Below are 24523 nucleotides of genomic sequence, written 5' to 3'. Positions count from 1 at the left end.
CAGACATCTTACAGAAAAGCACCCAAAACTAGATACAGCTCTTGTTTTGGTGCCTTGCTCTGATAACGGCATAATGAATGTCTTATCTAAGCCCTTTATTGTTCACTGGAAAATAAAAAGCCAGCTCTATGAGGCTGGGTGTTCATCAGGGTTCTGCCACCTGTGAAGCTTGGGTTTGATTAAGCCCTTCATTTGATAATAAATAGCTATAGTTATATTGCTGTGGCAGTTTCAGTATAATAAGAATACATGTTACGGTAAGAGGAAAAACTCAACTCTCCTTTTTTGTTTGTTTGTTGGTTTTTTTTTCAGGAGGGGGCACTGCTTTCTGCCTTTGCCTTTTCTTTTTTGGGGAAGGCTTTGCTCCTACTATCACCTATATTGAAGCCACCAGTATTATTCTGCTCACTTGGCCTTTACGCCGTCCTTTTCTTTGACCCATTGCCAAGTTCACCTAAGTCTATATTCTTCCAGACTGACATTAGTTCTGCTACAATCCACAGGCTCTTCTTGAACCAACCAGTTCCCTGTTGGTGAGGAGGATGGAAAGTCTTTTACTTAGACTGTAGAAAAGAGGAACCTATTGTCTGTGTTGTATAGAGAATAACATAGTATTTTTTCCTATAGTACAGCAAAGACGCGAATAGACGTTTTGCTTTATCAACATTTAAAAACACATATGTGGCATCTGCGTTTGTGAATTACTGAAATAAAAATCAATCAACCAAAACAGCAAACAGAAAAAGCCCTGCTGACCAAGGGGGAAAAAGAAATCATCAAGCCAATCTGGTTTTCATCTTTGCTGATTACCTTTCAGTTACAGGGTTCAAACAGCTCTGCTGGAGAGGAGCGCGGTTCAGGCTGTGATTCATGAGTCTCCAGCATCTGTAAACAGTCAGCTTTGAAAGATGGTCTGTAAAGCAATCACCGGCTTCTGGTTGAATCTGTTAATTGAAGAGATGTAATCTCAAGAATTGCATTTTTATATAACAGATATTTTTAACTGAAATACTTGTAGTCATAACAACAAATTTATTATTTTATAAAATGATAACAATTTGTTTTTTCCTAGTGCTGTATCCTTAAATATTACCATTCTTCTGCTCCCCGCCTGTCACTGCCAAAAACAGAGATACAAGCAAGCCTTTTTTTTTCTCCCCAAAACCGCAGCTGGTTCTTCAAAAAAATTGATTGATGTATTTTCCATTTAACCTATTTATGTGTCCAGGTACGTCCCCACTGACTCCAGCACGGTCTGCTGGACCAGTAGAATTGACAGTGGTGTTTAGGAATGGTGATAAGCCACTCCACTTCAGGAGAGTCATGTCTTTATTAGGGTTCTCTGGTTATTACTAAAAAAAATATGTATTCTTGCAATAAGGAAAGCTGGTATTTGAAATAGATTAAATTAACTGCAAAAGGACCAGAATCAGGGGAAATTCATTCTTAGTTCAACTATGTTTTTTTATAAGTTATATGTATCAAATAATTATGAGCTGTATAAAGATTAAAACGAACTTGGAAGAGTGGAAGTATTTAAGAAGCTTCTTAGTGAAAGATAATTCTGGAGATTTGTCTAATGAATCTTTGTTGTTCTGCTAAATTAAAAGCTAAGTGGCTAACTAAATATTTATAAGCTTCTGAGATGGAAGTGACTCAGGAGATGTCTACACTGGAGTGTGCTTCTGAGTAATGACTCATGTATTTGTGGGTGGATTTTAGTTAAACCTGCCTTTAAAGTATGTGTTGCTGTACAGTACAAGGCCCATATTCCTTATATTTTGAACCCATATTCAGTGCCGAAACTGACTGGATGAAGAGCTGGGACTCTTTAGCCTGGAGAAGAGAAGGCTGAGGGGAGACCTTATCAATGCTTATAAGTATCTGAAGGGTGGGTTGAAGGAGGAGGGAGCCAGACTCTTTTCAGTGGTTGCCAGTGAGAGGACGAGGGGCAACGGGCACAAGCTGGAACATAGGAGGTTCCACTCAAATATGAGAAGAAACTTCTTTACGGTGAGGGTGACAGAGCCCTGGAACAGGCTGCCCAGGGAGGGTGTGGAGTCCCCTTCTTTGGAGATTTTCAAGACCTACCTGGATCCAGTCCTGAGTAACATGCTCTGACATGCTCTGGGCAATCCTGCTTCGGCAGGGGAGTTGGACTAGATGATCTTTATGGTCCCTTCCAACTCTAAAAATTCAGTGAAATTCAGTGAAAATTCAGTGAAATGGGAGGTCACTCCAGAGCCTGCATGGCTCCTAGCATATTGCTGGGGAATTTGCCTATCCTCCTTGGATCCCTCTATGGAAGCTCTTTCTTTCCTTCCTGTCAACATAATAGTTGAGGTAATCGTGATTTGTTTTCTCCCCCTCTTCTCCCAAAGCCAGAAGGATTAACCACGGATCCAGTGGCAGCTTCTTACAAGTGAATGGTTCGTTCAGCAGAACAGACACTTGCTGAGACTTTTAGTGTCACTTCAATTTCTGTATTGCAGAAGGCATTGTGACTCCAGAGATAATTAGTGACACGTTTGCCAGTAATTCAATTGCCAATGTGTAGGCCTTGCACTTCTGGCGCATATTAACTATGCCATAGTGGTAAGATGATATCATCTTATGGATCCAGGATGACAGACACTGAGTCCAAAAGAATGAGACTACCAATAGCACAAATGCTGATAAATTGCCAGGAATAAGTGAATATAAGAGTATAAGAAAATATGTACCAGAATGAGTAGAACACCAGCTAACTTGGTGTCATGCCTCAGAGGCCAAGAGAAGATACCTAAAGCAGAGTATAAGAACAAAGCAAACATCTCAGAATACCCCCTTTATATCCAGGGACCCATCACACAGATAACCAGAGATAGCTTTTATATTTAATTGCTCATGATGCATTTTTTTTCATTAATGTATCCAGCTGTTTTTTGAACCAAGTTTCCAGCATCCATATTGCTGTATTAGATCACACAGCTGGGGTAAAGAGGAGGAGGAGGAGGAGGGAAAAGAGGCTAATGAAATGCTGTCAGTGTGGCTTCAGTTGAAAAAGGAAACCACTCCACTTACATGCAATATCCTTCAAAACAGTAATTTAAGCGGTCATGGTTCTGAAACGTTACTCTAATCAACGTGGCGGTTGGCCCTTAAGGGGCTGTAACTTTACTGCAGGGTTCTGAAATGCTTTTTTTTGCAGCCTGCCCTACAGCTGACATGGACACTAACCTTAAACGCAATCAGTTGGAACCTCCACTTCCACTCCCTGGCTTTCTTGAGCTTCAGCCACTTGTTTCTCTCCTGTTCTCCCACCATACTGGTGGCTGCAAATAAGCTCGCCCCATATAAGATTCAGTCTTGATCGACTCTGTGCCCCACAGCGGTAGGAAGTTCACCATCCAGTGCCTCAGACTGGAGGACACGTTCCCTGGCCTGCTTTCCATCCCTCGATCCTTTCCACAGGTCTGCTTGAAGTGACTGGTTTGCTCTCTGTGTTGCACACCCCACTGGCCTGGGAAGAGCTCCTGCAAATTAGTGAAATATTCTGGAGGAAAAAAAAAAGAAAATAGAGATTAACCAGAGATCCAAGGTGCTTTTCTGGCACCAAACAGCTTGATGTGCTGCAGATAATATACCATGCCCCCCAAAAAAAACCCAAAATGAAGAGCTAAGCATTAAAGGTGGGTTTATTCCAAGAGACAGAGGGCACATGGGAAGTAAGATCTTAAAAGAGCCTGAAAGCAGAGGTATGAGGGATGATGATCTGGAACGAGACACATCACGAGGTGATTGTGCTCTTCACGAGGAGGGCAGCGAGCAGACAGGAGTGTGGTTCCAAACAACCTCTCCCATGGAGCAGGGAGGAGTTTCCCAGCTGAAGTTCAGCCGGTGCCTACGCAGGGATAGCAGAGAGGCTCTGAAAAGGCTTCGAGCTACACCATGCTAAAACCTTTACTGAAGGCATTGTGTATTATTAGCAAGCCCTAAGTTACAGATGGCTAAAACTTCTTCCACAAGAAAGCCTCAATTTCAGCTGTGCTTTTATGTTACTGTAGGTTAACCACATGAAATAACTGTTAGAATGATTGCCAACCTAAAAAAAATGTATTTTTTTAATAAATGCAGTTTGCCTACTTTTACTGAGGCTTTGTTTTATTGTAATCATAAAAACTTTAATTCCCCATACCTACAACTTTATCTTTTGAATTATACTTTTATAGTTCACTCGCTCTGCAGTCAGTCAGCTTAATTTGTAACTTGTATAGATTTTCTGCCCAGCAACAGCAAGAGGAAAACATTCAAAAGAAGAAGACACCGTACCAGAAAAAACACAAAAACTGGCACGGTGACTCAGGGGCAAATACGCTGCTGGAAACAATTTTAGGGTTTTAATTACCCAGTTTTCAATCGGGGAAGTTCCAAAATCGTAGGAGCAGGAAGGGGCAACAAGATTTGAAAAGACTGGACAAGACGATACAGCGCTGCACATACTTTTCCATCCCAAAGTGCCAGGGTGCGGTTTGGAAACATGGAGCCAGGATAAACCATTATACGCTTTGCTAACTCGGGTGACCTCATAGCGAAAGCATGCGGGACAACCGCTGACAAAGGGCCATTTCACTCCATACGGGCTGCTTTCCGAACTGAATTCTGTAGGTATACGAGAAAGGCCCGCGTGGTCAGAGCGTGTTTAATTAGGTAACAACTAACAAAGGCCTGTTACATCCAGCATCTTTTAAGGCCTAGCATCCTATGTAGGGAGTATCAAAAGTAAAGATATAAATTTTTACTGCTGAAGAGCTGGAGCACCTTAATTCCAGTGGGATGGGCTAGCTCTGGTACCAAGTGACCCCTCTGAGCGCTGACGGGCACCCCAGCTTTGTCCAGGACATGGCTGGATCACTCGGCTAGATCACTGCCTCCGGCCCTGAGGTGGAGCCCCGGCTGCCTGTGAGGGAACCGGGCAGCGAGAGGCCTCAGTACCGATTTGGGAGTTGGACTTTAGCTGCTGGGACCTGAGCACGGCGGGGTGAGGCTCCGGCACAGCAGCAGGAGAGGCTCCATCTCCCCCGCCGGGGAGCTTCTCATTAACCAGACGGCTGTAGTGGAGCCCGACGGGGGCCCAGCCCGGCCGGCGGGCGTGTAACGATGCCTCTGAACAACAGGGGCTGCCCACAGACCCGGCCTTCCCTCAGAGCCCGGCACCGCCCGGCAACGGTGCTGAGGCGAGGGCCGGCCGCCGAGGTGGGCTGAAGGGCTGAGGCGGGCTGACCTCCCTCCGCCACCGTGAGGGGCTGAGGCGCTGAGGCGGGTGGCCTCTCCGCCGCCGGGCGCCGTGAGGGGCTAAGGCGAGCGAACCTCCCTCCGCTGCCGGGCGCCGTGAGGGGCTAAGGCGAGCGAACCTCCCTCCGCTGCCGGGCGCCGTGAGGGGCTAAGGCGAGCGAACCTCCCTCCGCTGCCGGGCGCCGTGAGGGGCTAAGGCGAGCGAACCTCCCTCCGCTGCCGGGCGCCGTGAGGGGCTGAGGGGGCGCGGCCTTCCCGCCCCTCCACCGGCTCCCGCCGCCTCTCGCGAGGCCGCCGCCACCGCCCCCCCCCCCCCCTCCCGCCCCGGCCCACGTCACCGGCGGAGCAGACGGGGACAACATGGCGGAGCGGCGGAGGCACAGGAAGCGGATCCAGGTAGCTGAGCCTCTCCCTCCCTTCCCGGCCCGCGCCCCTTCCCCAGGCGGCGGCTCCCCCTCCCCGTCCTCAGGGCGGCCCGGCTTCTCCGGGCGGCCCGGCTGGCTCTCAGAGGGGCTTCCCCCTCTTCGGTTCTGCGGCCTCCCTCCCCGCCCCGACGCCGTGCCGTTGCGAGGAGGCGGCGGGCGGTGCTGTGCGGCCGGCGGTGCTGAGGGAAGCGCCCCGGTCTCGGTCGCCGCCGGGGCAGCGGGAGCCCCGTGGGGGCCGGGAGCGCCTCACCGGAGCTCGGTAAAAGCCCGGGTTGGCACCGGGGGAGACAGGTTTACCTCAGAATTTTCTAGCAAATTTGTAAATACCGTGGAAAAACTGGAGCCCGCTGCGCGGCGGCGGAGGTGGGGGCGTTCCGGGGTGCCGTTGGCTCCGCCGTCCCCGGACCCCCCGGTACCGGCGGGGGCTGAGGGGCGGCCGGCGGGCAGCCCGGCCTCCCGGTAACCGAGAGCCCGGGCCCTCAAAAAGCACGTCGTCTTGGTGACCGGAGAGCGAGATTTCCAGCTGTTAACCTATTTTTAATCGCCGTATTAGGATCTCACCCGTTACAGGTGTCGAACAATAGCTTAATGTGGTTAACAACACTCAAAATACCCAGGCGAGCAGCCACCTTAGCCAGGAGCTGACACCCAGCCTGTCTGTTCCAGCCCTTCGTAAGGAAAAGACACGGGGACAGATGGTATAAGCATCTTAAAAACAAACGTGCCCCAGCCAGGAAATGATGTGGTGAGGAAAGGAAATTTGTTTCTAGAAAACATAAACAAACAACCGCCTCTAAAAATAGACCTAATCAGCTTTGAGATCATGTTAAAATGTAGTGATAATTATATGGTGTCACTTAAAGGCAAAGTGGAGACTGCTTAGGTATTTTCACTTACTTGGAAGTCAGGACTTCTCAATGTTATCAATTTAACAGTGAGTTTTACAGAGTTCTTAAAGCATGTTTTGGGCATAGTTACAGCATCAGTTCCTATAATGCCTGTTACTGTTACGTATTATTAACCCTAAGCCTAAATAGTGTTTGTTTGGGATTTATTGCTCTGCTGTAAGCAGAGATAATATTCACAAGAGAAATCACAGAGCTGTTCGACAGTGTACACTGCATATGTCATCTCTCTGCTTTCCTTTCTTTCCCTTCCCCCAGAAGATGATGTGTCTGTACTTGTCATGGTTCCTTTTTTCCCTTTAATTCAAATTACTGGGGAGGGAATGCGAAGAGTAATTAATCAGAATCTTGTTAAGCAAGCCTTATCAATCACAGGCATTCAATGAATTATCGTAAAACATTACAGAATTATTCTCTTTCCATAATCGTTATAGACTGTCCCTTACCAAGGATGACAATAGCTCAGTAAAGCATCCATGAAAACCAAATTAAATGTAATTTAATGTTTTGTATAATACCCAAGGCTGTGGTCTTGCAGGCACTTAAGCACATGCTTAATTTCCAGCCTGTTAGCAGTAAAAGTATTTCCCGGATTGTTAGTAATTAAATCGATGTCTGGGTGTTAACACTTAAGGTTTAAGATTGTGGCCTAAATTTGGGATATAATTATGCAGATAAACGTGTATTGCGTCTTCGTAGCTTCCCAGTGTATGTCAACAACAATGGGAAGAGGAGAGGGTGAACAAAGAATACTGTTGAATGCCCAGAGGGTGTTCTAAATAGGTCTGTGAGTAAAACAACATGTATTTTTCTTGGTAGTTGGTTTTGGTTTTTTTTTTTTAAGCTTTTTGAACTTTATCAGCATAGTTACAGTCTGATTATTGTGTTTTAGGATAATGCTGCAAATTTCTTCTTTTAAATCAAACTGAGGGATGTTTATTTGTAGCTGTTTCAAGTGCTTTGGAAGTGTGTACTTATTTTAGGGTGGTGTCTGTTAATAAAGAGACTGTTTATCATACTGTATGCAAGTCTGACATTAGCATGCTCCATTGTCATTAAGTAGAGCTGTATTTCTTCACAAGAGTATGGTTCTTAGGAGGAGACGGTGTATTTAGCTGTGGAAGAGGCTGGTGTTACAGAGTTGAATTACAACTACTGTGCATACAGAACCTGGGTTATGCATAATTTTTATAGGATTTTATGTCTATCAAGATTGGAATCAGCGAGTTACACATGAGATGAGACGTGAAAAAAGGTCTTGATAAAATGGTTCAAAGTCCTGTCGAGCCTACTTTCTGTGTTTTCCATCGGAAGTGGTAACAGGAAGGACATGTTATATAGAATGCGTTTTCCTAAAAAGACACATTGCCCAACTTCTGTTGCGTAGTTTAGACTCTTCTGCTGGCAACAAGCTGAAAGACGTTGCAGAAATCTTAACTTCAAAAGTTTGAATAAAGACTTTTTAGAGGTAAAGTTTTCAAAGTGTCATTCCTGTAATTTACTTGTAATTAACATGGAGATTACTTAAGACGTCCAGTAGTGAAAAGAGACTGGATGCAGAAAAGAGTAGGATGCAGATTGCTCGAGCCAGCGGGACCCCCTCATGATTCAAGTATCTGAAAATCAAGAATGCTTGCTGTGTGTAAAGGACTTACTAAAGAAAAAAATAACATATGTTGTCTAATGGTTAATTTAATATTTTTTCTTTAGACAGATACATCTCAAAGGATAGGAGATGTCTTTGAATGCCTGTTACTCCAGGAACCTGATCAAAGCTATTTCATCTCTTGGAAAAAAAAAATACAGTTCCATACGTATCCTGAAATATTCACTTAAGCACAGAATCTTCAGAGTTGGTTACTTTGACAAGTGTTCAGCTGGGTAACACGTGGCATTTTGTTGGCAGGTCTGCAATTTGACTGTTAAGTAGGCATTAAGTTTTAATTACATTGGCCAGATTCCATTGTGCGCAGTTTTATTCTGCCCATGTGAAGTTTGGTTTATCTTTGTCTTGCGATTAATAGCACTTACAGAACACCTTAGTGCTGTGTCCTCTGATCTAGAAATGTTAATGCATATAAATACTGCTCTTATGAAGAGAGAAAACAGTTCTTAGGCAAATGTCTCACTGCAAATTGATGGCTGAGGTGGCATAAATGCCGTGTACGTGCCATTAATGATACGTGCTTTCCTTGTTGCCTTTTTTTTTTTTCTCGAGTCACTGTTTTCAAGCTTTGAGATTCTCCTGATGAAGGACATTACTAATGAGTGTTAGCTGTTGTACCCTGCAGTTCTGTCGTGTCTTGATTTGAGCTCTGCTGGAAAGAAAATGTGCAACAGCTGCATTGCAGCTTCCTGTGCTACAGTTTTTCGTGAACAAGTATGGAAAGGCTCTTCAGAAATGGCCATTTTTTTCCAGTAAGACAGATTTTAATCCATTTTGCCTATTTGTCTTCATTTTTCTCACAAATTCTAGTAAAACTGAGTGGGATGATAACAAAGGAGAATGGCTAAATAACTTCTTTGAAAGTGAGCGGCATCAGGTGATAGAGGAGGAAGAAACAAAGATTGAGGTAGGGGAAAGCGCAGCAAAATAGGAGTTAAAAGTAGCAGCCCCCCTTACTGGTAAAAGAAGAATCACTGTCTTTTGAAAATCTGAGTTACGTTTTTGGACGTGGGAAGGGAAAAAGTCAAAACAACTGGCCTAGAGGTAAAGAGGACTGAAGCTGACATGTTTTGGCTTCGTTGCTCCTTTGGTGTGTGTTTTAGAACTCAGTATGTGTACAGCTTTTGCTCAAAAAAATTAGTGATGGCTGAAGAGAAAGAAGGAAGAAAACAAGTACTTTCTTTTTATAGGATATGTATAGGACAAAAAATATGTGTTAATCGCTTTCTGTAAAGAAAAGTTAATGTCTTGTGGCTAGCACATAGCCACAGTAATCCAGAAGAACTGGTTTCTCTGCATGGCTCTGACACAGTTTCTTTTAAGAGACCTCAGGCAATCCATGTCCTGGTCATCAGTGCAAGAGTCGGACAATTTTATGTTTATTAGTCACTGAAGAAAATATAGATAGAGTCCTAAGAGCACGTCCTAAGACCCTAATATGTTTATTTCTCCCTCTACCCACTCCCACCCGGTGATCTATGGAATAATGCTAATTTGTGTGCTTTTTCTCTGTCCTTGATATATTTTAGGAGAAGTATAAATGTTTCGGCAGGATGGATGAGGAGTACTTGCTCCCCTGCCACAGAACATCTTCTAGTCTAAGGTGCTGAGAGTCAACAGGGAAAGGAAAAAGATAATTTTGTGATTCAGCCCAAGCTTTGATGTGCTCAGACCATCTTCAGAGAAGATAACGCTAATGCAGTTGTAGTGTTCTTATAATGTGAGGAGAGGTGTGAGAAATGGAACACAGGTTGACACAGTGTCATTTCTGACGTAGCCTCTCAGCTGAAGAACAGGCTGCACCTGACAAATGCGCTTAAATTTCTTCTTTTCCTTATCTGAAAACTGTATAAACTATTAGACTTCAGGAGTCCTCTGTGGGGGATGGTGTTTTGAAAGTCTTAAGTTCTCAGATGTAAGAGCAAAGAACTAAACTAGGTCTTCATTTTATTGAAATCAAAGAATTTTTATGACCCCCTTTAAAACTGAGGAGCATAAATCCTTGTGATGCATTTGTCTGCACATGAAATAACTTGTCTTGTTAGTGATAGTCATCATTTACTCTGTTCCGATTTTCCAGAAACCTTGTTTACATTACAGTGTTGTGGAAGGAGATCATCCTGTCTTGGGTTGTGCCTGGCTTCTCGCAACTGTGCTGCCAAGAGGCAAAAAAATGAGTGAAATTTCAAGCCACAAATATGCTCTGGTCTTTTGACATCCATTGACACTGGTTCCAGGAGTAAAAGAACCTGAATAAGTCATGCTTAGGTAGAGATGAGAGGGGGAAGGAAGCTCATGGACATGCTAATTTTAATAGCTCAGTTCAGATGTGTTTATTTTTAATGGATACAGGCCTCTTTTTCTGCTGCAGTCCCAGTTAGAGATTTAATTAATGGGAGCTACATCAGTGTGTTGAAGGAAGTTCAGAATGCGCTGTGCTATACTTCGATTTGGGAGGTAACGGTAAAAAGTGCATTTGATGAGGGTTTTTCTTTCAATTCAGTGGGTCTGGAAGGTCACTGGGTTTGAAAATCTCAACGCACTGGAGAATTATTCTTTAAAATCTTAATATTTTAGTGCATTAACTAGTAAGTAGGCAGACTGAGCACTGCTTTTCCTACCTTCCTATAGGTGGAATTCTGGCTAGATAAATAAGAGATTGGGTTGGATTTTATTTTTAATGTCATTCTTCCAGAGTTTGTAAATTATCAGGGATCACAATTCTCTATATTTTACATGCTGTCTAGTGACAGCATGTGGTTTTTTTTGATGTATAAAATTAAAGTAGATGCAAGGATCTAAAACAAAATCTAGAATAGAAGTATTTGGAAGCTTGACACTATCCTATTTTTTATTAATTGAAAACAGTTTAATCATAGAATTGTAATTGAGACAACATTTTACAACACTCCAGAAGTATATTGCCTGAAATGTTTCTTGAATCTGCCTATCCTATAAAAGCAAACTTTAATTATCAGAAAGTTTTCATGTGCTTTTTAAGACTCTGTCATCTGTTTCAAAGCTTTATAATTTATCGAGGACTACCTCTTGACTCGTTTGTGTAATCCTTTTCTAAATGTATGCAGAGGCTTAAAATGCCTGGTGTTTGGCTATTTTTACAACTGAACATAAAGATGGGTTAAAATGCATCTTTAAAAAGTTGTCCTTAAGATACTAAAATTTTCAATGCTTTTGTTGATTTTACTTTATCAGGAAATGTAATATTATTTTCTATCTATCATCTGTTTTAATATTTTAGGAGAAGCCTGTCTCTGCAATTAAAGGGATGAAAATAGGATGAAAAATGGGGATTAAATTGCAGGGAAAACTGTCTCAGAACGAGCTCAGATAAACTGTGGCAGTGTCTCTCACAGGGAAGCTTTTTTGTTTGGGATGTTATGAAACTATCCCACAGAAGAGGGCAAAGCAATAGATAGTAAGGAGCGATCGGAGAAAAAAATATATCTCCTGGTGCCAGCCACTGCCTGTATAGCTCATCACATGGCCCAGCAGAATCATAAATATTTTAGGAAAAAAAAAATCCTAGCAGAGGAATTAACATTGATGGGAATATCTGCAGCTTCTCTTGACTGTTTTACAGTCTGTGCTGTGAAGAAGAACATTTGCCCTGTGAGTTGTGGTTCCAAGTTTAATTTGTTGGTAGAAAATATTAAATAGCATTATTTTCAAACTCCATTGCTGCATGTGGTCATCACTCCCCATGGTACCTGAGCGATAACGATGGGACACCTTCACTCATTTTCTTTAAATGCGTTGTACCTCATTTTGTTGCTATTAAACCAAATCTGCTTTGGTACCAAATTTGGTAGTATCATTGGTGATTTACAATTACCGGTACAACTGTACCATATAAGGGGACATCATAGTATATAAATTACGTGCTTACACACACTGCCAGTTAGGGAATAGTTTTCTATGTGTTATCTGATGTTTTATACAGCTTTTTAAAAGAAGGGGGGGAAAAAAAAAGCGGGGGGAAGGGAGATTGAACATGGAGAAAGAGTTAATTTAATCTATATGAGGTCTGTTAGGATCATCTGGCTTAATTTAGGCACATGTTTTTAAAAATGTCCAACTGGTGATTATGAGAGCATATTTCTGCATACATATAAAGAATTTAGGCTTTAAAAAATGTCAGTAATCTCAGAACTAACAAACTAGGGAGTTCGTTTGGTAACTTGGCTATCTTATGTCTGTAATATTCTCTTCAAAATTGTCCTCAGACAGGAAAAGCAACAATCCCATCTAGAAGGATAATTCATTAACCAGTTGATTTTGAAAGTTAGCTGTGCAAACTGTTGAAAATTAACAACTCTCACCATCTGAAGTTTTTATTCTGGTGTAACATCATCTATTTGACCTTGCATTTCCACTTAATGTGCATCTTGTGATATTATGATTATACATCTGAAAAACAGTAATGGAGGTTGTAAATGTTTATTGACCTTTAAAAACATTATGTCTCTAAATAGAATCTTTGAATTCTATATATTCCTGTAAATCACCAATCAGTTTTGTGGCTTCTGTAGTCTATTTCTTTGGCCAGCATGAGAAGAGCAGGGACAGAGAAGGGATGCCAGTCTGAAAAGATGTCCTAGTGTTTCCCAGTTATTGATCTGCAAGAAGTGGGGTGGGATTTGGAGAATTAAGCATTGCTGATTAAAAGAACTCTTACAGAAAGTTTGCATGAGTCAGTGTAATACGCCAAATGTTTGTTTCAGATATATTTTCATGAAGCAGGAACACTAGAAAGGTCTTCCTTTCCTGCTTACAAATATTAGGTCTTAATTTTAAATAATTGAAAATGCCCATCTCCATCCTTCTGTCTTACAAATCTTTGAATTCTGCTGCCTCTCTGCGAGTTGGTAAATGTATGGAATTTAGGAATGCGTGCAGCCTTAAGGGCTCCCTTTTCCTAAAACGGCTGTTTTGACGTTTGCATACTCCATCCTGCTGAGCTTCACACTGATGTTCCTCATCTCCAGATGGGAAGAATCTCCTCAATGGTGCTCTGAAATCTAAGTCATTTTGTAGTCGTGCAGCGGTACTGACATTTTCTGGCCAAATCTTTCAGCTTCTTTTCAACGTGGTTTTCTCCTCTTTCACGTGAAATTCAAGCTGCTTTGTATTCTCTCGATGTGCCTGCTTTGCTGTCATTTCATACATGCTCATTCCTCGCTCGGTTGTTTTTCTTTGCTCGCAGCTTCATAACTGTTTTCATCCAGGCGTGTGCCTTTAGTGGCTTTCCAGGGGCTCGGTGCTTTCCTCTCAGTTCTTCCTTGAGCTTGCTCTGTTTTAGAGAGCTGTTAAATAAGCTCATAGTCGTTAGCTTCGGATCGTCTAACTTTAGAATTCCCGCTTTTTTGCTTTATGTAGACACAAGGTTCTTGGGAAAAATGACTTGACCTATTTTCACATCTTTTACTTTTTATTTCTTATTTATATATTGCCATAAAATAATGAAGAGGTTGCAATATCTGATTTTTGACCCCAAAATAGTTTATTTTCCCGTGTGTTTAAAACTGTATTCATTTTGCCCTTTTACTGTTGCAGGAGGTCGGTGAGCCATTCAAAGAGGAGAAGGCTGTTGCTAAATACTTGCGTTTCAACTGTCCGACAAAATCCACCAACATGATGGGCCACCGAGTTGATTATTTTATCGGTAGGGTCGCTTTTAACCAGAGAATGAAACTTTCTTCTAACATTGTACTGGGGGGGGGGGTGGGCTGGTCTGTTTTTATTATTAGTCCTTTATCTAAAAGTACTGATCTTACAGTTTGGTTTTGAAAACTTTATCTAGGTATTAGATAGCCATAAAATTAATCTTATCAGCCTGAAGTAAACACAATAAACTTTTCGCTTAGTGATTTAAAGGTTTATAGTTGTCAAGAGTGCTGTATTTCAGAATGGTGGTTAGTCTTACTTTAAAGATTGAGAGGATGTAGAACGTCACCAGAACTGACTGACTGGTTGGTGTGGTTCAAGGAATGTAGACTAAATGTTAAAATAAATGTCATTAGTTTAATGCATTTTTAATTCCATTTTCCCCTCTAGCCTCAAAAGCTGTGGATTGCCTCCTGGATTCTAAATGGGCGAAGGCAAAGAAAGGAGAAGAGGCTTTATTTACAACCCGAGAGTCTGTAGTCGATTACTGCAACAGGTATGACCTGGCCTAATTCATCAATTTTGTTAATGAGTATAGTTGTCAAGATGCCTTAAGTTATTTAGGAACCAATTTCGCTTATGCTCCATGCGTTCTGCTTGTGGTTGTATGTGAAAATAATGATTGTATTTTTATTACTGTGTTTGTGGGTGTCACACCAGAAATGGAAACGGTGTAGTTGCACCATCTTTTATTCTCAAAACTCTCTCATGCTTTCATTATGCTGCTTGGGGCAGCGACATGAACAAAACAATTTTCCTGAATTTTATAGTTACTTTAATTTAGTAGGATCAGAGCCCTCAAATCTCTCTTTCCCATTGCCGTAGTCTGCCATCATGGCAGAAGCTGGACTTGGAGGTTCAGCTGATGCCTCTCAAATGGCCTGTCTCTGCTGCTTAGTGTACTCCCACGTGCTTTGTTGAGATTGAATAGCATATTCTGACCATACCTCATCTGGGGCAGATGCATAGGGTTAAGGGAACTGCCTACACTTGGAGAGCTCTGCGAAAGCTACCTAGAAATGAAAAAAATATAGCTAATATTTAGTCTTTTGTTCTGGCCTCTTTTAGTTAGCCATCCAGCAAGGTGAGATTCTTCCCCCAGTTCCAGGGCTGAAGCAGGGCTGATTCTGTGTTTGGACTTTAATTCTTTTGCACATTTCTTCAAGAAGGTTTAGGAAAAAATACCATTATTTTAATGCAAGAAGAAAAATAAGCTTTCCTTTCCAGAGTCTTTGAAGTGAGGCAGGAGTCTATGTGTTTGTTCTTCAGTTACTAAAGCATCAGATGAGACGACGGTTGGTGAAGTCCTTGAGCTCCGGCAGCGTAAAGAACGCCTGCGTAGTGTGCAAAGAAAATCAGTTCAACCCTCTGTTCTCTGGCGCTGATTTTTATGACCAGTGTCATTTCGTGCCCTGATGATCCATTTGGCACCGTACCACGTCTGCAGTTTGGTTTCTCTCACTCGCTTCTGTGTTGCTAATAATGCTAAGGCCACCTTTGGTCACTGAAACCGTTTTCAGTGTTTTAAACGTTAGCGCTGTGCTTCCTTTGCCTTTTGGAAGGGGTAGAGGAATACCTTGATACAGAACTAGTGCCTTCAGTGTAAGAGGCTGCTTAGGCTCTTGTTCATATCAAAAACAAATACCTTAACTCTCTTGGTGTGGCTGTTCCTTGTTTTACCTGCCCTATCAAACAAAAACCAAATACCAGATCCTGCTCCTTCATCCCATGACAACTGCATCCATCAGTTGTGTATTTAAAGCAAGGAACTAACAATTCGTAATGCTGCTCCAGTAGACAAGGTCTCCCGGTACACTTAGATATTGACCTAAGTTCAGTGAGTTTTCTTTTGAGAGGATTTGTCACAACTAAGGCACATCAATAGTGGTTTGTTCAGCAGATCTATAGAGGGGTAACAAGTAGGGAATCACTAAGCAACCACCACTTCATTGGTTATGTCAAGGTCTGTCCCTCTTCAGGCCCTGGCTGGTGGCCATGCTGACGCCGTGGCTGCAGGTTCTCAGCAGAAGGTCTTACACAGTCCCATCTTTTTATATTCCATCAGAGGCAGAAGCAGCTCCTGCAAGTGCAAGAGCTGTCCCACAGGCCAGACCTGTCCCCTGGGCTGCTCAGTACTCGAGTCCCCTACACTTCCAGCTGTGAAGAAAAGAAGCTTCTCCCAAACACACGATTTTCTGTTGCTAGAAAGAGCATCCACATCAACAGTTGTCTGAAGGAAGGTTTTTTTATGTACCTGAAACAACTTTCCTTGATAGTCAGCACCCACGTAAGTTTAATTGGTAGAACGACTTCTCTCTCTTCAGCGAGTTTTCCTCATTTAACAAGCAGCCCAGCGTCAGGATTTGGTCTGCAGCGAGAGATAAGAGAAACCAGGGACAAATCAGATGGATTTGGAGCGTAGGACCAGGATTTTCAGTATGAAGGAGTCCGTGGGCTTCACAGCCCGCTGCTTCCTCTCAGTCTGAAGAGCAGTGTTCTGTACTGCTCCTCCTGTTCTGGATTTGGCTGTGGTCCTAAAAGGACGTTACTTGTTGGTCACAATCAAATACTACACCCTCGTGTCCCGCTGACCATAGATACCTAATTATCCTGTGTCAAGTGTCTGGTGTATTTAGTTGTAAATAGAGTAGATGATGGTGACCTCTGTTTTTCAGTCATGCTATCGATGATTATATTAGATAGATAATCTAGAATGGTATCTAATAACATAACTGAGTGTAAACCTTGTTATCGCAGCCACACTTAAATGTCTCATTTGATTTTTTGTTTGTTTGTTTGTTTGAAGGCTCCTGAAGAAACAGTTTTTTCATCGAGCGTTAAAAGTGATGAAAATGAAACCTGACAAGGACACAAAGAAAGAAAAGGAAAAAGGAAAGGCCGAGAGTGGGAAAGAAGAGGAGAAAAAGAGCAAGAAGGAAAGCGGCAAAGATGAAAAAACTAAGAAGGAGAAAGAAAAGGAAAAGAAAAAGGATGGCGAAAAGGAGGAGAGTAAGAAGGTAAGTACTGGCTGTAAGAGAAGAGACAAATCTGAAACAGGGAATAGATTACCCCATTGTTAAGACGACTTTGGCTTAAAAATAAGGTTGGTTGGTTGGTTCTAAAACATGACATGCCTCTTGTGCTTGTTTTCATGCCTAAAATAAAAAAAAACACCCACAACTTTGGAGTTGTTCTGATTTTGATGGGCCGTTGGGTACCTCGTCATCCTCTAATGTGGACTGAGTTAATCAAAAACTACTTCTCCCCAGTCGCAGCAGGCGGTGACGCGCTGTACGACTGAACGTTAGCATAGAGTGACACACGTGCACGGGACCTGACATCTCAAAGCAGCGCAGCCGCGCGTGTGAAACAAGAACAGTTTTGCCATGTTTCATAATAAGAAGATTTGGAATGTAACACCTGATAACTTGGTGCTTGTAAATAGCTCTGTAATAGGGGCCCTTTTTCTGTATGACAGCTCCATTACTCATCTGCATAAAGCTTATTTTTCTGATTTATTTTCTTTTCTTTAAAGTTCAGACTATTATTACTGTACAACTTTTCATGTGCTTGTTCATGTTTTCACTCCTGATCTATTTTATTATCAGAACAGAATTCCTAAATGAAAATGTTAGGAATCTGTGGGAGAAACTTGATGAAGGGATGTGTTTTTTCGGTACGAATCCAGTGGCAGTAGGATAGTGCTCAAAAGTTACTCCCACTCAGACACTCGGGAAGTAAAATAATAACACATTTAGAGAGAGGTATAGTCTGTATGTACAAAGATGGAGATCTCAGAAGAAAGCTACATGGCTAATAAAAGAATTATAACCAAAACAATCTTGCTGGGAGTCTAAACGTAGAATCCAATATAAGATTACTGAACTTTGGAGGTACTTTAAAATGCTGAATGTGAAAGTTACGAACTGCTCCAATTTCCCGTCATCTGGAGCGTTACATTATTAGATGTAATGTTAATTTTTAAACTAATCATTAATTATTGAACTGATATTTTAGCGGATTATATAAACCAGTGGGCAGTAACTTGAACAACAACACAGAACAAAAATTAGAAAGTTAATTTCAAGCAAAGAAATAAGCAAAGAGAAGGAAACAGGAGACAGGAAGAAAGGAAATAAGCAAAGACAGGAAACAGGGGAGAGGAAGCACAAGATCCAAAAAGAGATTGAGGAGGACAGAGAATAATAAACAGGCAGAAGCTGTTCTGACAGGATGCCTCTGTGGTAAATCCTCACCAAGGTACCAAATAGTTCTAATAAAGCTGGTGATGATGAAGTGTTGTACCTTGTTCTTGATCTTTGTGCAGACTTTCTGTTAATATCAGCAGAGCTTTGCTGTGCGTTTGAAGACATAATGTAATCCTGAAGTCATAGTCTAGTCCTTGGACACTTAATAAAAACAAAATTTGTCTTTCCTTACAGTTTTTCTTTACCTTCGAGGTACCAACTTGGTAATAAATGAGAACAGGAGGCAATAAAGCATCTTTACTTAAAAAGGATGAAAATGATCTTAAGTTTGTGAGAAGTTATCAGACTCAATATATTAAAATACTGGAAATTAAAACCTTCTTAAAAAAAAAAATACATATTTTGTGTTTGTCCTCAGGATGAGGCCCCAGGAACACCCAAGAAAAAGGAAACTAAGAGGAAATTTAAACTTGAGCCCCACGAAGACCAAGTTTTCTTGGATGGAAATGAGGTAAGATTGATGGGTACTTTCTAACTTTAGTGCTAATGTGCTGTTGTCAGGTAATAGGTTCATTTACTGGGTTTCTGCAAACTCTTTCTTGACATGTAAGAAAAATTAATGGCAATTTGATGGCTGATCTTGAAACATCAGATTTTCAGGTACTTGCAAGGAGGTTAGAGGCAGATAAACGTAGGACAGCGACTTAGAACATCTAAAAGAAAACGTAATTTCCAGTTGTTGAGGTGTTAGCAGCCACGTGGTGAAATGTTTGTCCTTGGAGTGTGACAGGGTGTTGGACTGGGCTGGGTGAGACCCCAGAAGCCTGGGCCAGCTTCGCAGCTGGCCCCACTGTGATCAGGAGGGTGGACTAGAGACCACCTGAGGTCTCTTCCAGCCCAAAGCATCCCGTGGCCATCATCGTGCTGAAATGTTTCCTGGTAGTTCCTATTAACACATCTGCCATGGGGGTTGCTGGTTCCTGGTAATCAGCAGCTTCTTTTCACAGTTAATAGTTAAGATTCAAACTGTTTAGTTTGGTAAGAAAAAAAAAAAAATTCTGTTTTTCTAGTCCAGGAACTCCTGCACTTCACCGAGAAGGTTTGTTGGGTTTTTTTTTAATAAGGCTGAGCAAATCTGCTTCAGAGGGATCCACAGTTCTCTCACAAACGTTTGGTACAAGCATGGACATTTAGATAACAGGGCGCGGTGGAACAGAGGGTACAATTACACTTATCTGAGGCCATCAAATAGGACTTAACGCTGATCTGAGCATTTCAGCTGGTTGCTTTGTTCCATATGTTCAGTCTGGTTTTTTTTGTCTTGAGGGAATCTCTTCAAAGCCTGAAGTATTGGGGTTTTTTGTGTTTCCACTTGGTGGAGCTGAGACATTTTTTCTTTACAAAAGTTTTTTTGGCTTCATGCTGACCAACATTAATGACTAAAGAAAGATAAAAGCATCCTCAGTTCAGTGCTATTTCTGAATCTTTCATTTCCCTATCGGTTTTACTGTCTGATTGTTTTCCCCGGGATTTTACATCACCTGTAAGTTACTCTGGGTACAACTTCTTTCATGAACTAATTCTTTGAGAGATCCAGTCTCAGATTTCCACTGTTTTTCTTACACAGTATGGAAACTCCTTCCCCATCCCTTTCCCCAATCTCAGCTGGAAGCCTCCAGCGCTGTGTCGTGTCCTGCCCCAGCACCACGGTGTCCTTCGGCCTCCTGCCAGGAGGCTCAGATTATCATCAGCCCCCAGCAAAGGCAGCGGTGTGGGCAGGCAGGCGTGAAGCCCCTGGGCTGCCTGTCATCTCTTCTGCTGGCAGAAACCTCTTCCAGGTGTAGCCCTGCCTGTGACACACGGCCTTGCCCTGGTACAGTGCTGACCATGGGGCCCTCTGTTTGGCACCAAGTGTGACAGCACGGCAATAAGCTGTTACGGTCAGGGAATAAATGAAATCATTTATCAGCTTGTTTCCCAAGCGTAAACCAGATTATTTCTGTTGTAGGTCTATGTGTGGATCTATGACCCCGTTCACTTTAAAACTTTTGCCATGGGACTTGTGCTCGGTAAGTAAGAGTAGATATTAGTGAGCACGTTGTAAATTTAGGGGTAGTATCAACAGGCCTGTCTGTCCCGGGAGAGGTTTGTCTTTTTCTGGACAAAGTTCTGCTCTTCAGTTCCAGCACGATTTGACACCGATCATATTATATGAATTTTGATCTCAGGGCAGACGGGCTACATGTGTTTAAAACAAACAAAACCAAACCTGAAACATGCCGTAGCCAATTGTCTGAGCTTGCACAAGCTGTTCACTTCTGTTGTTTTAAACTAACAAATTGCCCAACAGACAAATGTGGTTTATATAAAAATGTGAAAGATTTTAAAGGAATTATTTTAAACTACAAATGATACCTTTGTGACCCTAGTGTAGGGTAAGCCTAATAAGCTAATTTTATTTTTTTAATCTAAATTAGTATTGATGCTAACTGACATCAGTGAGCTAACAGATCGTTGTATTGCCCTTGACCTGTACCTTCCAGTGTCCTCGCCCTGAGAGAACCACCTTTCCCGAGAATGCGGGTCATCCCTTGGGGCCATATTCAGGCCTTTGGCCAGTCCTTGGGGCCACCGCGATCCCCACCCAGCGACGTGGAGTTGCTGAGCGTGGAACGAGCATGAGAACAGGAGCAGGGGGACTAGACAAGGTTTCAGTGAAGGCCCAAAATACTGTCAGTAACTCACGCTACGCTAAGCCAGTGCCTTGAGCCTAGAAGTTTTTCTTGTGCGTAGCAGGAAAAACTAATTGTGCTTCTCATGCTTTTCTCCTTATCTTTCTATTCAGTGATTGCCGTTATAGCTGCAACTCTGTTCCCGCTCTGGCCAGCAGAAATGCGTGTTGGTGTTTATTACCTCAGCGTAGGTGCGGGCTGTTTTGTCGCCAGTATTCTTCTCCTTGCCGTTGGTAAGTGTCGCTCATCCTCACTTTATCAGCAGGGGAAGTCTGGAAGGGCGGAGAGGCAGCCTGCTTCTGAAAGGTGGCCCAAGATGTGTCACTATCTTGTCAGCACTAGCCAGGCTGATCCTGTGCATGGATTTCCCTCCCGGCCACCGGGTGTCAGGGTTGTGCCACAGACAGAAAGCACGCGCTTGTGTGTGTCACCTCTTGGTGTTTCCTGTACAGTGAAGATTTGTTTACAGCCTCTGTTTAAAAATAATAATTAAAAAAAAAGGCAAAACATACCCAAGAACTGTAAATAAGAATTGAGGAGTGACAATGGTGTAACCGGGATTTTTAAGCTTTCTTGGGTTTGTGTTTCTTCAGCAGAGGGGATTAAGAGCTAAATCATAGATACAATGTTAATGGGGTGGGGGAGACATGGTGAAAACAAACTGTTCTGCAGCGATGTTGCAGAACCAGAGGTGCTGGAGGCCCTCTGCTGTGAGGACAGGCTGAGAGAGCTGGGGCTGTTCAGCCTGGAGAAGAGAAGGCTCCAGGGAGAGCCCCTTCCAGTCCCTTAAGGGGCTACAGGAGAAATGGGGAGGGACTCTTGATCAGGGAGTGGAATCATAGGAGGAGGGGGAATGGTTTTAACCTGAATATGGGAGATTTAAATGAGATCTCTGGAAGAAATTCTTTCCTGTGAGGGTGGTGAGACACTGGAACAGGTTGCTCAGAGAAGCTGTGGATGCCCCATCCCTGGAGGGGTTCAAGGCCAGGCTGGATGGGGCTTTGAGCAACCTGGTCTGGTGGGAGGTGTCCCAGCCCATGGCAGTGGGGTGGGAACTAGATGGTCTTTAAGGCCCCTTCCAACCCAGATCATTCCATGACTCTATGATTTTTTTTTTTCCCCCAAGGTCACCCCTGGCTTCGGGTGGGTGTTAGTGGTGTTTATAATAAGACCCCAAATTTTCCTTTTCCTTCTTTATACAGCTCGCTGCATCCTCTTCCTCATCATCTGGCTCATCACTGGAGGAAGGCATCACTTCTGGTTCCTGCCAAATCTCACCGCAGACGTGGGATTCATTGACTCCTTCAGGCCCCTGTACACACATGAATACAAAGGACCAAAAGCAGACTTAAAGAAAGAGGAAAAATCAGAATCCAAAAAGCAGCAAAAATACGACAGCGAGGAGAAATCAGATAGTGAGAAGAAGGAGGAAGAGGATGGGAAAACAGAAGCAACAAGGAACTCGGGAACAGACGGCTCGGGAGGAGAGCGACATTCAGACACTGACAGTGACAGGCGTGAAGACGACAGGTCCCAGCACAGTAGTGGAAACGGAAACGACTTTGAAATGATCACAAAAGAAGAACTGGAACAGCAAACAGATGAAGGGGATTGTGAAGAGGAAGAGGAGGAAGATAACGAAAGTAGGCCTTCACACGAAAAATCATAACTCACTGTGGGTTTGGGACTCAGTATGTGCAAATGGTTGGATTTTCTTTGTTGGCTGATCACCAAAACATAGACCATACAGTAGCATCTTTGTTTGCTGAAATATACATGTTACCAAACAGTTTTATATCTAGTTCCTTCATTATTTTTTTTTTTTTTTTAACCATTAACTTGATTACTTGGTACTGTTAATCATTAATAGCCATTGACGGAAGTTTTATCAATCTGACAAGTTTTCTATTGATTGATAGATTGCCCAGATCGTCCTCAGATGTACTGAAAAATGTAATTTTCTGGTACTTGCATAACCGGTCAATTAGTTCCGCTTCTCAAACTTGCTTTTGTAAAACAGGTAAAAGTTGAATGACCAAATCTCAGATTATTCCTAGTTGTACTCATTTGATAGCTAGTTAGGTAAAGCCCTTCTTAGCCCACAGCTTTCTTGATATTTCTTCTTGATTTTATTTTCAAAAGATTGTGAAAACTTTCCTAAGAAAAACCTAGTTTTAGCAGAAGTATTTTTGCTGAAAATAGAAAAAGCTGGTAGCGCTGACCGTGGCTGCAGTGTCCTCTGTCTCTTCAGACTGTGTGCCCAGCAACTGAGGAAATCCAAACTGGTTTTGTACATCGGTTCAGAGAAAGGTGTCATCTCCAGCAGGTGAAGGAAGCAGCACCCTTTGGAAATTACAGCTGTTTTCTTTCTCCTGCTCCATCGTAATTAAAACAACAACAACAACAAAAAAATGTATTCTGTACATAATTTACAAATAAAGCAAACCATTTACTTTAACTGCTACTTATTATTTAGAGATTTGATCCAGCATTCAGTTTGTATTATGAAAGCCATTTTGTGGTGTATCTATCAGAGAAATGCAAGTCAAGAGGACCTCACAGAATATTTGTGTATGATCGGTAGCTGTTCCACAAGAGCTTTAGTTTTGTGCCAACATTCCATGTATTTGAGTAAATTGATCTTTATTAAATGAAAGCAAACAACATAGCTGTATGTATGCCTTAATGTTAAAACTTTCGATATTCTGGAACTGGAATACTTTTTAAACCGAAGAGACGGGAGAGTATTCGTCTGTTCAGAACTGTAGGTAACTCAAAGCTAATATGAAGTGACCATTAATAACTTGTTTATAAATATCTTTCAGTAGTCTGTGCAGTTTCTCTTGCACATCCCTTTCAGCTGGATGTTTGGAGGATCTACTGTGTGTTTTGATTAACTGAGCATTAACTTGGCGTCGTTCCTCTAGAGGACTTTAACAGTAACTAGAGATCTGATCGTCTCCCGAATGCTCATCTTCTCCGAGCGGGTAAGCTCCATGTTTTAATAACTGACTTGAGAACTCTTTTTTCCTATCCTAAATTGCTTCCCCTTCCTTCCAGCATTAGCATTTTGGATGAAGATACTAATTCTTCAGATTGTGCAAATATATCCGTCGTCATGGGTGTGTTGATAAACAATTCATGGATATGGTGTGTTTGCTTCTTAAATTTCCTGAATATTTACTCCAAAAAGAAACAGATAAATTGGATCACTTTTTTTTAATATAGCTAAAAATTAAAGGACCCGTTACCTAAACGGATTGACTCCTGAGCACTTGTGTGTTATCATTGATTAAAATAGCTAACGAATTCCTGTCACTGCCTTCAGTACCTTACCGAGATGTGCATTGTGTGAGGATCGTAGAATCATAGAATGGTTTGGGTTGGAAGGGACCTTAAGGATTATTGAGTTCCCACCCCCTGCCATGGGCAGGGACACCTCCCACCAGACCAGGTTGCTCAAAGCCCCATCCAGCCTGGCCTTGAACACCTCCAGGGATGGGGCAGCCACAGCTTCTCTGGGCAACCTGGGCCAGTGTCTCACCACCCTCACAGGAAAGAATTTCTTCCTGGTATCTAATCTAAATCTCCCCTCTTGACCAACAGCTGCCTCTTCACTCATTTCAGC

General features: G+C 42.4%; 1 protein-coding gene across 1 annotated transcript; it reads left to right on the top strand.

The window, feature by feature from the left end:
- Window positions 1-5611: 5611 nt before the first annotated feature.
- Window positions 5612-24210, top strand: SEC62 (SEC62 homolog, preprotein translocation factor). Its single transcript, XM_074153111.1, has 8 exons — window positions 5612-5670; window positions 13845-13953; window positions 14346-14451; window positions 16762-16972; window positions 18582-18674; window positions 20172-20232; window positions 21009-21128; window positions 22098-24210. Exons 1-8 carry the CDS (start codon window positions 5635-5637, stop codon window positions 22562-22564), a joined length of 1203 nt encoding a protein of 400 aa, XP_074009212.1. The 5' UTR covers window positions 5612-5634; the 3' UTR covers window positions 22565-24210.
- Window positions 24211-24523: the final 313 nt, after the last annotated feature.

This window comes from Numenius arquata, chromosome 9 (assembly GCF_964106895.1).
Source record: "Numenius arquata chromosome 9, bNumArq3.hap1.1, whole genome shotgun sequence".
Taxonomy (NCBI): Eukaryota; Metazoa; Chordata; class Aves; order Charadriiformes; family Scolopacidae; genus Numenius; species Numenius arquata.
The sequence above is the reverse complement of the archived record's forward strand: the minus strand, read 5'-3'. Positions and strand labels throughout refer to the sequence as shown.